This window comes from Carassius carassius, chromosome 34 (genome assembly GCF_963082965.1).
Source record: "Carassius carassius chromosome 34, fCarCar2.1, whole genome shotgun sequence".
NCBI classification, from domain to species: domain Eukaryota; kingdom Metazoa; phylum Chordata; class Actinopteri; order Cypriniformes; family Cyprinidae; genus Carassius; species Carassius carassius.
In genome coordinates this window covers 28,479,490-28,494,153 of record NC_081788.1, presented here as the reverse complement: position 1 = coordinate 28,494,153, position 14,664 = coordinate 28,479,490, and the positions used below count along the sequence as shown (strand labels likewise).

At 34.9% G+C, this 14,664-nt stretch overlaps 1 protein-coding gene across 1 annotated transcript in view; it reads right to left on the bottom strand.

The window, feature by feature from the left end:
- Window positions 1-7,122, bottom strand: part of LOC132114963 (BICD family-like cargo adapter 1) — a 43,350-nt gene extending 36,228 nt beyond the window's left edge. Inside the window, exons 1-2 of the mRNA XM_059523373.1 lie at window positions 6,345-7,122; window positions 3,856-4,071 (exon numbers count right to left, since the gene is read on the bottom strand). Of these exons, the coding sequence (XP_059379356.1) occupies window positions 3,856-4,071; window positions 6,345-6,743 (615 nt within the window). The 5' untranslated portion in view covers window positions 6,744-7,122. The remainder of the gene's footprint in view (window positions 1-3,855; window positions 4,072-6,344) is intronic.
- Between the last annotated feature and the right edge of the window lie 7,542 nt (window positions 7,123-14,664).

Here is a 14,664-nt window from a genome sequence, read left to right as displayed (position 1 = left end):
GGAGTGCATGTACAGTTCTCTCTCCACCTTCAATAACATGACTTAGGTGCCCTTGAGCAAGGCATCGAACCCCAAACTGCTCCCCGGGCGCCGCAGCATAAATGGCTGCCCACTGCTCCGGGTGTGTGTTCACAGTGTGTGTGTGTGTGTTCACTGCTCTGTGTGTGTGCATTTCAGATGGGTTAAATGCAGAGCACAAATTCTGAGTATGGGTCACCATACTTGGCTGAATGTCACGTCACTTTTTTAATAGGTACTAGTATCTAATGCATAAGTACTGGTACTTAATATAATAGATACTCGTATCTAAAAATAAGTACTAGTAGCATGTAAATATATACTTGTACGTTTTATAGATAAAACAGCTTAGCATAGTCACTGTCGCTCCATAATTCTTTTTTATTGCATTAATGTTTTATTTCTATGTCAGCTTTTTCTCAGGTGTTTCTCTTTAAAGACCATTGAGAGAAATAAAAATGCAATTGTTTCACATATTAAAAATATATAACTATAAAGTCATACTGAGAAAATATTTATGCAGTTCAAGACATTTTTAGATCTCTTCTAAAACTCTTCTTTAGGAGTTTTTTTTCTCAGAAGAAGGAGCAGGAGATTATGTTTTATCCTAATTAATCTTAACACTGTATTGAAGAAACAATCAATATGTTAATGAAATCTCATTTGTGATTTCATTTTCTTTAAGTTGTTGCTTTATATGTAAGTCATCCCACAGTTTTTGTTGTCCTGTCTTGCTCGACTTCAGTCGGCATAATGTTATTAAAGAGGATCTGGATTAAAGCCTTATCCCACCTGAATTCATCCAAGTGTCTCTCTGCCTTATGTCATTTTCTGTCACTTGTCCCACAGAAGGAAGGTCATCTGAGTTTGCAGGTCTAGATCCATTAGCAGATTTGTCAAGTGTATTTAGTTGTCTTATACCCAGAGCCTCTTTCTTGCTTTCGAGAACATCTCTGTCAGCAACTGACTAGTTTAAGAGCTTTAAAAAGTTAAAAACACTACCGATGTTAACCAATCAAATGACCATGTGGTCAAGATGTGACTAGTTCATTCTAGTTGTTACTGTAGATGGTAGATGTTGTAGCTACACCATTCAGATAACAAAAAGCATCTTTCTCAGTTGATGGTCATTTAAAATGTGGTTTCAAAGGCAACGTTACTAATTGTCATTTATGTACAAAAATAATAACAACTAAAACTGGAAAAAAATGCATTCACAAAACTAAAATGAAAACGAAAAATATATATATATATATTATATTATTATTATTATTATTATTATTTCAGCTTATGACCAAAGCACCATTTTTAATTTAGTTTAAGTTGAAGTACTAGAATAACTAAAACAATTATGAAAATTCGAAAAACAAACCAGTAAAAACTAAAAAAATGGACAACAAAATTACTAAAACCTAAACTAAAATTAAAATAAAAACAAAAAAAATATATATAAAAAAACTAGTTCAAAGTATTAACAAAAATAATAATATCAATGATAAATCCAAGAAAAAAAATCCCCCCCTAAAAAAAAAAAAACACTGGTCCACCTCAAAGGGAAACACAATTCTTCATCCAATGTGAGTGAACTAAATAGTTATTTCAGAAGGACTGTTTGCTTTTTTTTTTTTTAGTTTATAGTGGATCAAAATAAAAGGGTTTCATTATTTATTAGTCCATTATTTTCTGAGATCATGTTTTGGTTTTGCTGGTGTTTTTGCCCTCAGCTGGAAGCCCTTGTGCTGCCACTCTTGATTAGTTTATCAGCATTGATTCTTCTTCCGTTTGTGTGTGAATATTAATTATAAAACTAGGATTGACAGTTTTAAAGCATGTTATTGACAACTGCAGTACATCTGAATGTTAAAGTCATTAAGACTGAAGTTCAAAGCGGTTTGTCAGGGCAACGTGGCTGTTTCGATACAGGAAGAGATTGTTGTCTGACCTCAGCTGCATCATTACCACAATACCACAGCCGTCCCAGGGCAAAATCAATAAGACTCAATGAGAATTCAAATACGCCTGTGAACAAGAGTCGCACATAGAAACGCAACCTTAACTCAATGTTGCATTTAACCTGCAAGTCTCAATTTCCTGCCAAATCAATAAAACACCAATTTACCATCATTGCTCAGAAATTACTGTATTTATGAAACATTAGCAATTCATCATTTAGAATTTCATCATGTTTCAATGTGACTTCAGCCAGTGTGATGCAAAAACAAATATGTAATATTAAATCCTATTTATTGATATCAAGATATGATGTTATGCATAAATGATGATGCAAAAATAAAAATCCTTCAACAAGGCCTTTAATAATGTAGTGGTTATTCACTGTTTAAACATCCCTGAGTGGAGAAAGATGCATTTCGCCTGCAGAATGGTCTAGTTATGACATAACTACTAACTAACTGATGAAGCTAACCAGTCAAACAACACTGAGCCATGATGTTGTATTAATATTAGCTATATTACCACATGACTGCATCAAAATAACATGGATTTTGATGTCAACAGCCACTTTTATTGTTAACTAGAACTATAACTAAACCCCCCCAAAATCATAACCTGAGGTAAAAATAACATTTCCTGAAATAAAATATTTGTAAAAAAAATAATAATAATTTTTGTTTAGTTTAAGTTGAATTGCTAAAATAATTAAATCAACTCAACTGACTTGACTTGCAGAACAGACCTGTGGCACATTTTTGATTTAATAGTTTTACAAATTTTTGTATTAAAGTACCATAAATGGACCTATGCAACACAGGCAAAACTGCAAAATTGTGTTCTCAAACACATAATTCATGTTATCAAAGAGATTCTGTTTGCTGGCCATGACACATTCAAGTGCAACAGTTGATAAACAGACAGATTGTCAATTCAAACACAAAGATGCTAAAAAATTGTGTCTTTGAAAAGTTTACTTCTTTGTCATCCTCATTCACTGGCAACAGTTAAAGGTTATCATCTTAATTTTCTGTACGTCTTCAAGGTTGCCCTGCTGGATTGTCACACAGCTGTTGAATTATTGAAAACAGACAGGAGCATAGTGGAATTTTGATGAGTTTGTGTAAAGCAGTGTTTCAGGAAGATGAGGGGACACACTCTGTGCCTTAGCATGAAATTTATTCATAGCATGTGTGTTGTTTTCCACCTTTCTCTGTAATGTGCCTTGCCTTTTCTATTATTTATTATTATTAAATTGTAATTATTTTTTTCTTTCCTTTTTAAACGAATTTTAATTATTATTATTTTTACATTGTATTACATATATTATTTTTCTTGAATGATTTTAAATGTTTATTCTCAAATTTCATTTTCTTTATCATGACTATATAAAGCGGCATTTTGCATTATTTGTATTATTATATTTGTTTTGTTATCTTATTTTTCTTTACTTTTTATAATTAATTTTAATAATAAATATATATATATATATATATATATATATATATATATATATATATATATATATATATATATATATATATTCTTTTTCTTTTTATCATGGCTATATAAAGCAAATTGTAATTAAATCGTGCACAAAATGCGCTATGAATAAATGTACTTTGTCTTATCTGACACCACAAGTGTATCAAAGGAAACAGGCTGCATTCGATCACATAAACAAACTCCATCCAAAAAAAAAAAAAAAAAAAAAATACTACTATAGAGCAGATTTGGTTTAAAGTTTCCAAAAAAAAAAAAAAAAAACCTGAACATTTCTTCATCATGAAATCTAAGGTTTAGAGAGCTGGCAAACCCATCTAGTTGTTTTGGGCTCATCTGACCCCCTGCAAACTGTACCCATATCAGGCTGAACATCTCACTCACCCTGCTGAGCTGCTCCAGCAGGCGATGGTTTTGTTCTGACAGCTCACTGATGGCTCGGCTCTTGTCACGGTCGGCCTCACGCAGCTGCACCTGATGTCTCTCCAGCTCCCCCTGCAGCTGTTGCACATCTGTCTCCAGTTCGGCCACCCGGCCTTCCCACTCGCCCTCACGACTCTCCAAACGCCGTCGCAGCTCGTGCTTCTCCTGCTCCAGGAGCTGATAGAGAAAGACTAGGGTCACTGACATTTGTTGAGGAAATCGCTGGACTTACCAAAGTTTGCCAGGTTAGTGGCATCAAATCTTTTGTAGATATTCATAGTTCTGTTTAACGCACTTAGTAGCAAATAAAGCAGCAATATAATAAAGCTACCAAAACTACTGTTTTGAACTACAATGTTCAAAAGGTTTGGGGCCAGTGTGATTTTTAAAAAGTAATTAATGCTTTTATTCAGTAAGGATTTATGACGGTGACAGTAAAGACGTTTATAATTTTACTAAATATTTGAATGTTCTATTCATCAAAGAATCCTGAAAAATACAATGTATCAGTTTCCACAAAAATTTGAAGCTGCACAACTACTTTTTAACATTGATAATAATCAGAAATGTTTTTTTTTTTTTTTTTTTTTTTCAGAAAAACAGCATATTAGAATGTTTCTGAAGGACTGGAGTAATGATGCTGAAAATTCAGCTTTGATCACAGGAATAAAATAATTTTTTAAAGATATTACAATAGAAAACAGTTATTCAAAACTGTAATAATATTTTACATCTTGTACTGTATTTTTGATCAAATAATTGCAGCTTTGGTGAGCAGAAGAGACTTCAATTAAACAAGAATATTTGTAAAATAAAGTACCTTTGGAAATTTCAAAGTGCTCTTTTTCTCCATGCTGGTAAACTGTTGTGGCATTAAATAATTTAAATAACCCGCCCACAAATGACATGTAAAACAACAGCATATGATTGGTTGCCTTAGATTTTTATCAAACAATCTCAGAAAAAAAGGTACAAAAGCTGTCACTGGGGCGGTGCCTTTTCAAAAGTATTAAACTGCACTATTTAGTATTATTATGTACCCTTAAGGTACTACTCTAGGGATAAATATGGTAAAAATTTGTACCTTTTGAAAAGGTACCACCTCAGTGACACCTTTTGTACCTTTTTCTGAGAGTGTATGGTCTTAAAAGGGTGATGCTAGTCCATGATAGCCAGACATTCAGATTTCATGGTCTGAGACTTAAAGTTTTCATGCCATAAAGGGTCAGTCAGGTTGAGTCCCATGCACCTCTGAGAGCTCTTGCTATAATTGCAGAAAATGAAATCTGGCACTGATTAAGGGCCATGAAATCCATTGTGACGGCTATCAATGCAATTAACTATTAGAAGTCATTTCAGTGCTGATTATTTGCTTTTGTAAGAGGATGAAGGATTCCTCAAATTAGTCTGGAAATATGAGTAAGGAAAAGACAGCGGACTGGGACATGGATTAAGACAAGAGGTTTAAGTCAAAGATGTGAACTGGTCAGGAGAGAGAGTTGCATGGAGAAGAGTCTGGCCCTCAGATGGGTGAAGAGAGCCAAAGCACTTTAGCTTTGCTTGCAGCATACTGAAACGACCATAAGAGCACATATAGATCTGAACCAGATTCAGCGCTTCACACAGTCGACATTCAGTGACAGTAAATGCTTGGGTCTTGACAAACAGCCGTTAGCTGTGGTTCTAGTGGTTTCCTCAAGCCGTTCAGCATCATTTGATGACTTTATAAAAATCTTTATAACATAATATTAGTCTTAAAACCATTTGCTTTTAGGATTTATGCATATTTTTGTGCAAATCACAGCACTGGAGTATTAAATTAGACTTGTAAAAATAAAGCTACCTGATTTAAGTGATATTTTTTTATTATATTATATATTTTTTCTTTTTTTGTAGTATATATTATTATAAATAATGTATCATTTGAATTGTAATCAATTCTTTAATCTCTCTCTCTCTCTCTCTCTCTCTCTCTCTATATATATATATAAACGCGCGCGCGTGCGTTTGTGCGTGCGTGCGTGCGTGTATAATACAATATTCTTAACTAACAAACACAGCATTTTTGTCTGTTTGTCTAAATAGTCATAAAATGAAAAAAAACAACAACGATTCAGTCCCATTCATCAACTTCCCATAGTTGCACTGGGCATGAAAACGTACTATGTTTGCCTTTGAATGGATTATTTATTTATTTATTTATTGCTGATTTTATCAATGTTTGGAGTAGTAACTTATTGTCTGTGAGGATATAATTATTTTTTTTAACAAGTTATTTGTTACCCTAGTCGTATTTAATTTAACAAAAGTTGATCACTGTGTCGGAATTATATATTGTAAGCTGAAACCAATTAACTGGAAGAATCCAATGGCAGAAGCTCTTAAAGACTTTCTTAAAATACAAATTGATGGCAGTGTATAAACTCAAATATAGTGTTAGAGTTCCTCACTTCCAGTTTGTCGTTTAAATCCTTGGTCATGTTGTCATATTGCTTTGTAAGGTCTTGGTTCCGTTCAAGTAGAGCTTTGCCTAGTTTAGCAGCAAGGACCAAATCCTTCTCTTTTTGCCGAAGGAGCGACAGTAGGTCAGAATTCTGTCCGCTCACAGGTGCCTCCGAGGCGGATACATCCAGGTCCTCCTCCCGTTCGCGGGTGAGCATGGCCAGCTCCTCCTCCAGAGCCATGCCGAGCCCCCCGGGCGCGGTGTGTAGCAGCGTGAGGGTCTGGTATTCCCCGGCGGAGACCGGCGAGCTTTGGCGGCTGAGATCGAGCGCTCGTTCCATGCGGTCGCTGTCCAGCTGCGGTGGTGCTGAAATAACGCTGCGCAGATCGAGGCAAAACGCGGACATCGCCGGAAACACGACAGATCGAGCGCTTTAGACCCGGTGAGCCCGCTTTAGTCCTGGGTCCAGGTGACCTGCTTGGCTCTGGGTCGATAGTAACGCCATGGAAATGGATAAATCGTATCCAGTATGATTATATGCGCTTTATCAGGTATCCGGTGACAATTAATTGATCACTGAACCCAGTATAATCCATCAAGCTTCGCTAAATCAGTGTAAAACACTCTCGAGATGGCTGATCTTCACGTTAACCCCCTTGATGATCACCGTCCAGTCGTTGTGTCCACTCCAGAGCACCGGGGTCCCGGTTATTCCCCATTATTGTCGCCCCTAACTCACATCCCTGGCCTATACGACACCCAAATACACGGATTGCTCTCGCGCAAGAGCCACCTCCCAAACCTCTCTGCGCCCGTGACGTCAGCTAATCAACCTGCTCATCGTAGCCGCCCATTGGTGGATTGTGATAACGCCATATGCTATAGAAGAACTGGGTGAAAGACATATGATTGTTACTGGTGTATTGGGGATGACAGTATGTTCTTGAAGGTTAATGACTTCTCATTGAGGTCAAAAAGGGTCAAAACTGGCCTTTTCATAATCTATATAAAACTATATAATACAGTTTGTGATATATTCATATATATCATATTTAGCAAACAACAAATTTATTTTTTTATCTTTTTTTTACTATTATGGTTCATATGGTTAATTTTCCTATTCTGACAACAATTTCAAGATATTTTCGCTTTCTGTTTATTCCTTCCTCTTATTAATATTCATATAATTTTATGTGCATCATATATTTTTGTATTATTCGTGTATAATTAATTGATTATTATATATTAACCGTCATTTATTAATTATTATACTATATATAATGTAAAATAATTTAAATTATAACCAATTTATGTAATTTCTGTTCTGCATTTATTTAAAGGTTTTGATTTTTATATTTATAAACATCTTGACTGCACAGGATGATTGGACTGTATTACTTTAATAATAATCTAATAAGAATTATTATTGAAAAAAACTTAATTGTCTCCTAATAGTATTTATTTAATCCTAAATAGCTGTTTTGTTTTGTATGTTATTTGTTTATGTATTTAATTATTATAGAAATATTTGAGTTCAAATGGTTTCAAACTTTATTCGACCACTAGACAAGTGTGCGAAGTGACAGGAATTTTTTTTTTTTTTTACATGACAGCACACATTCATGACTTCAGTCATTGTGTTTTGAAAGGGTTCGTGCTCGTACACAGCAGGGTTTCAGCATGAACATACAAACACCAGATTACTGAAAACCTTCCACAGCAGCAGAAGCAGAAGCAGAACATCTGTAAGGAACGCAGAATTCCCTTACACTCCCTTTGGTTCAACCTGGTGATTCGAACGGATCTCATTTAATCTCATTTCACAGTGTTCACAGAGTTCAATCATCTCAGTAGTGTAAGACATGCTTCAGTGCACTTGTTTTCTAATGGTTCAGTGCTGCTCCTGTAGCATGTGATGAAATGTGTTTCAGTGAGACACGAAGAGTTAGTGATTACTGAGAAACAAAGACTTCACTTGTGGTCCATAATATTAACATACAAAGGAAAGTGGGTCACTGTCATTCCAGAGCACAAACCGTCTGATCACTGTAGGGTCATTTACTGTAGGATGAATGGCAGAAACTAGATGTTTGAAGGAGCTGGTGATTCAGGGGATTGAGGCTGCCTTTATAATCCTTTGTGATTAAAGCAGACACAAAATGATCAATCTGTTGAGCTTTTGTTAAGTGTTAGTCATTGCACTGCAAAATGGTATGTCATCTTCTAAATGTACAGATATTTATTATGATACTAACTTTTATGCATGAAAACACTCTGAAACTAACTGGTCATATGAAAAATAAATAATGGTAACATTTTACTTAAAGCCTTTATGTATTATGCATTATAAAGATATTTATAATGAACATTACAATGCATTATTTTCATTGTATATTTAGAATGCATTATAATATATGCAGATTCCTTGTTACAATGGAAACTGGCTGTTTGTCATGTTGTTTAATGAAATCTTTTTTCTAAAGTTGTAACAGTGAATAGATGAATGAATTATAGATGAATGTATTATAAATGTGGTTATAATTATACAAGACATTATAAGGTACATTACAAGACTAAATTAATGCATTAAAATACTTACTAATGCATTATATATATATATATATATATATATATATATATATATATATATATAAAGGCTTCGAGTAAAGTGTTGCAAAATAAAAACTATAATAAAAAAAGAATTTTGGTGTTGACAACAAACATATGAGCCATGAGAACATACAGGAGGAAAAATAGATAGTAAATAAATAAATAAATGTATATATTCATTTTAAAATATTTTTAATACATAAATACAACACTTAGAAACAAATAATTTGATCTGTAAATAGACAGATTAAAATATTAAAATAAAGAAGTAAATTAAACATATGAAGGAGAAAATAAATAAATAAATAAATAAATATATTATTTTTTGATAAAACAAAATATAAATATAAATGTAAATAACAAAACATACAGGATATAGTAAATAAAGAAAGAATGAAAGAAAGAAAATATCTGCCAAAAGACATTTTCATAGAATTGTTTATCAATCTCCAAAAAAGGCTTATTTTTTTATTTTTTATTTTATTATTTTTTAAATGAGCACTGAACTCTTGGCAGTAGACAGTACTATTTACTGTAGTAAGCGGGACCCAAGTATTTCATTGTAAACATTCGTGATGCTGAACCACATGAAGATCAATTCTGCCATCTGGTGGAAAACAAGTGCTCTTCATAACTTTTACAAATTGCTAAATATTTTTCTTGTGGGTTAAAAAGTGCAGCCTTAAAAAGTGCAAAAGTAATACATTTATTCATTTATTATTGCACCAGTATATAAGGCAACATCCAACATGCTACAGCAACATCTTTTGAATGCATGCTAAATCTATACGTAACTACACATTTAGCTGCATTATTAATTAAAATATTCAGTAGATTCTTTGCTTATGCTGTTCAGCAATATGTGAATCAATTTAAATATCACATTCTCAGTTTAATGTTATTTAATTTGATTTCAACACTTATTTTCTGTCGCTCTTGAAAACTCTGGAGGACAAGAGCTCTTAAATGTCCTGATGATTATTATTCCAGTCTGTTTAATTTATGATGCATTTGTTGAAGCTCTTAGCTGAATACATTATCGTTTATATAATGCTATATGAGTCATAGTCCTGACTATCCCATAGCTCTCTTCTGCCGGCCAAAGAGAAAATACAAAGACTTTCAGTGCTGTTATACAATCCATACACAATCCACACTTTTACAGATACTGTGCTGTTAAAGCAGCATATCTTTAAATACACAACATTTATTATTACTTACATAAGAACCCCAATATTTCTATGCAGTTCCTTCACAATCCATTGGAGGGAGCTGCGCTCTTCCTTATCTAAACATATTTTCCCAAAGACATTCTGGTGTACCTAGTCAAGAGCAAAATAAAGGTTATTTATGATTTTATAAAGCTCAGCCTAATGCTGTTACGATTCCATACTAAATGATGTGCTTCACTCACTACTGGTTTTAACTGATTACAGCTGGTCTTAGCCAGTATAAGCCCAGCCTTCCAGCCTGGCCAAACTAGTGTTAAGATGGTTTAACCTGACCATCTGAAAAAAGTGCTCAAACCCCATCAAAACCAGCCATAAGCCGATCAAGGTCAGGCTGAGACCGGCTCAGACCAGCAAACCATCTTAGTCTCTGGTTTAATGTTTATTATTATTATTATTATTATTATTATTATTATTATTTGCATTGAATTTATTTACAATACTGCATGGCTTCACTGTTTTCAGAAGACTGACTTATTCCCATTCGCTCCTAAAGGAATCGGTTATTAAGAAAATGTTGCAAATGACTCATGGCTCATGAAGAAACCCACTTGTTTGATTCCTGACTCAATCAGTGTTTTGGAACGAATCGCTTGAATGAACGATTCACTGATTCGCTCATATAAAAGGCTTTTTATTCAGCGGTGTGTTCTAGAGCTCTAATTTGATTGGCTAAGAGTCCGTCAGCGCTATGATGTATCACTAGTTAGTAGTATCACTCAGCTTGTTTCAGTTTGCTTTGCTAAGTTTTGCTTCATCTTCCTTCGGCGTCATTTGCTAGTATTTCCATTGGTAGAGTGCAAACAAACAACACAGTAACTAACAGCACTGCTGCTCGTGAGATATTGATCAAATGTTGAGGACTCTGAATGAACACGCAGCAGAAATTAGAAGTAAACCCACACACCACATTTCTAAGCTGCTGATAGATGTTTGAAGGCTCCATCCACCCCACGCAAACAACTTCAGACTGCAATTAATCCGTTACTCTCTCCCTCTCTGTCCTCAAGAAATCAACCTCTTTATCACTCGATTTATCACTGCACACTTTCTTTCATATCACAGCATTACATCTTTTCAGTAAAATGCAAGATTTACAAAAGTAGATCCACTTTAAATGCTATCTGTTTAATCTGTTTTTCATATTCTGCTTCACTTGTTCAATCACCAATGAATACTTAATTCAAAAATAAATATTTATATTAAAAATCCATATAATTTAGTTTTATTACTGTTCACAGTGATCACATCACTATTGCTGAATAATAAGCCTAATAATATCAGTCTGTTTCTCACCCGAAGCATCATATGATTTAAAAATTATTCAGCGTACAATTCATGTGGAGTACATATAGTACATATGTAATAAATGTATGTGTTTTATGTCTCTTTTTGAAGTGGACATTGTTTCTATAAGTTGTGTGGACAGTCTTTAAAAAACTTCCTTTTGTTATGTAGTAGGCTAAATTATGATAATAATTTATTTGATCCCTTTAAAGGTATTTTGACAAATCATCCCAGAATGCCATCTGACTGCCAAACAATCAGTTTGGATGAGTAATATCTAAAAAAAAAAAACATCCATATGACACTTGGCATTTTCAATGGATGTAAATGGTATATGACGTAACTGTAGCCCTAAACAATCTATTCTTAAAATATGAATAAAACTTTCACTTTTCCCCCCTTTGTCCACCCTTATAAATGCTCATCTGTCATTGGCTCAGATATCAGCACTAGCCTGTTGCCTGGTAACATTGCTAGAATGCTTGTGTTTGAGAGAGAAATGCTGCTTTTGTGTCTCTGTCCCTTTCCTTTCTTTTTCTAACAATAATGTTTATACTACACAACCATCTAAATATCTAACAGTACACCCACTGATGATGGTCTTTATTAGTAACAATCAGTCTGGACATTATTCTGCAATCTGTTATCTGTGGAATTATTTAGCAGCTTGATATGAAACATAATGCGAAAGCTGACAGGAAGCATCACGCCACTTGCCAAAACTTTGTCACACTTCGCTGGCTATTAATGAACACTCTCTCCTCAGTCAATAAGTCATGGAATGATATACAATAAGCTAGTCTTTCATTAAGAAATGTGTCGGTCTTTAGATGTGAAATTGACTAGGACAACTGTGGCTTTAATGAGTTTTGGCTGAGAATGAATTCATACTGAAGAGTTCCTTATGGCAGTGTCAACAGCATCTAAGGAACACGTTAATTTGTGTTTGTCATCAATGAAAATAATCCAGATGTAACTCAGTTAATGCCAAAAAGGCAGCTTTACTCAGATGCTGGACTCATTTCAAGGAAAAAATGACAAGTCAGGAAGGATGGAACTCCAAATTTATGATGTCATTTTAAAGTTGTCAAACACCGAGCTTAATGGAGGGAGCAATGATCCTGTCATATCTGTTATCTGAGATCATTATGCATGTCATGGCAGGTTATGAATTATACAAATGCTGCATCAATATTAACAGAAACAGTGAAATCTTTTTCTTTAGCTTTTGTCTGCCTGGCTTTGTTCATATAGATACTGTAGATAGATATATACCATAGATATACTAGATAGACAGTGACAGATTTGTGATAGAGAAGCAGATAGCGTGCGACATGTAGATAGTGTGACAGGTAGAGAAAGTGACAGATAGATTGATAGAGCGACAGAGCATGATAGATAGATAGATAGATAGATAGATAGATAGATAGATAGATAGATAGATAGATAGATAGATAGATTGTCAAAAAGTATGATAGAGCAACAGACTGTGCTAGGTAGATAGAGTGACAGATAGAGTGACAGTGCAATATGTAGAAAGAGCATCAGACAGCATGAAAGAAAGAGTGATGGAGTGCAATATGTAGATAGACAGATAGAGAGATGGAGCATCATATATTGTGATATAATGACAGAGCACAATAGGTAGATAGATAGATTGTCAAATAGTGTGATAGAGGAACAGAGTGTAAATGGTAGATAGAGTGACAGATGGATAGATAGAGCGAAAGGTAAATAGAGTGACAGATAGAGCAACAGAGTGTAAATGGTAGACAGCGTGACAGATGGATAGATAGAGTAACAGGTAAATAGAGTGACAAATAGAGTGACAGAGTGTGATAGGTAGATAGAGTGACAGATGGATAGATAGAGCAACAGGTAAATAGAGTGACAGATGGAGCAACAGAGTGTAAATGGTAGACAGTGTGACAGATGGATAGATAGAGCGACAGGTAAATAGAGTGACAGATAGAGTGACAGAGTGTGATAGGTAGATAGAGTGACAGATGTATAGATAGAGCGACAGGTAAATAGAGTGACAGATAGAGCGACAGAGTGTGATAGGTAGATAGAGTGACAGATGGATAGATAGAGAAACAGGTAAATAGAGTGACAGATAGAGCAACAGAGTGTAAATGGTAGACAGAGTGACAGATGGATAGATAGAGTGACAGGTAAATAGTGTGACAGATAGAGCAACAGTGTGATATGTATATAGAGCATCAAACAGCATGATAGACAGAGTGACAGAGTGTGATAAGTAGATAGAGCAATGGGTAGAAAAAATGTCAGATAGCATGATACATAGAGTGTCAGAGCGTGATGGGTAGATAGATAGATTGTCTAAAAATTCTTACAAAATATGTTATAGAAATAAAGACATACATAGATAGTGAGGCACAAAATGTCTAAATTGTAATCAGATGTGGGGAGAAAAGATAAATATCAGTTCTGAGTGAGAAAGAGAGAGAGTTTCAACAGTGAGTCAGTCTTACTGCTTGTATTACTGTGATTATAGAGAGCTTCTGCAGTGGAGAGAGAGAAAGTGAGCGAGAGAAGGCTGTGCACGATTCTCTGTCTTCTCTAGGATTCAGCTCGCTTCCCTCCTCGTTTCAGTGCTCCTCTCTCTTCCCACTCAAGTGTATCTGATCCGTCTCTCCCGCACAACTCCTCTGTTTCTCAAGAACTCTGAGGATGACTCCTTCGGAAACCTCCAGCCATAGATGCCTGTTCTCCAGCTCATGGCTGCCCAGGACGACTCAACACTCTTGGGCTTCCTTCATTTGGACCTGCCCTCTCTAAAGTGGAGCCACAGCAGAACAGCAGCTCAAGCCGGTCTCCTTTAGGGGTGAGTATTGACAAGGTATGAGTGTGTTAATATTATTTACTGAACCAAAGAAAAATATTTATGCGATCCAGTGTTTTTTGTGGATTTGCAGTTCATTGTTTTGCTGTAAAAGGTTAAATATGTGACTCCTTGTTGCATATTGTCATTAGTGATCATATAAAAGCTGAGAATACTGTACGTCCAGGTGGCATCTCAGATGGGTGTAGAGAGAGAGTTAAGACTAGTGGTGCCAACACTGTCAGCGTGTGAACTCTCAATGCGTGTCATGACACCAGGTCTGTACAGAATATCACCACTGTGCTGGTCATTAGTACAACACAACTGCAGCTGACTTATTCTGTAGTGATTTGATC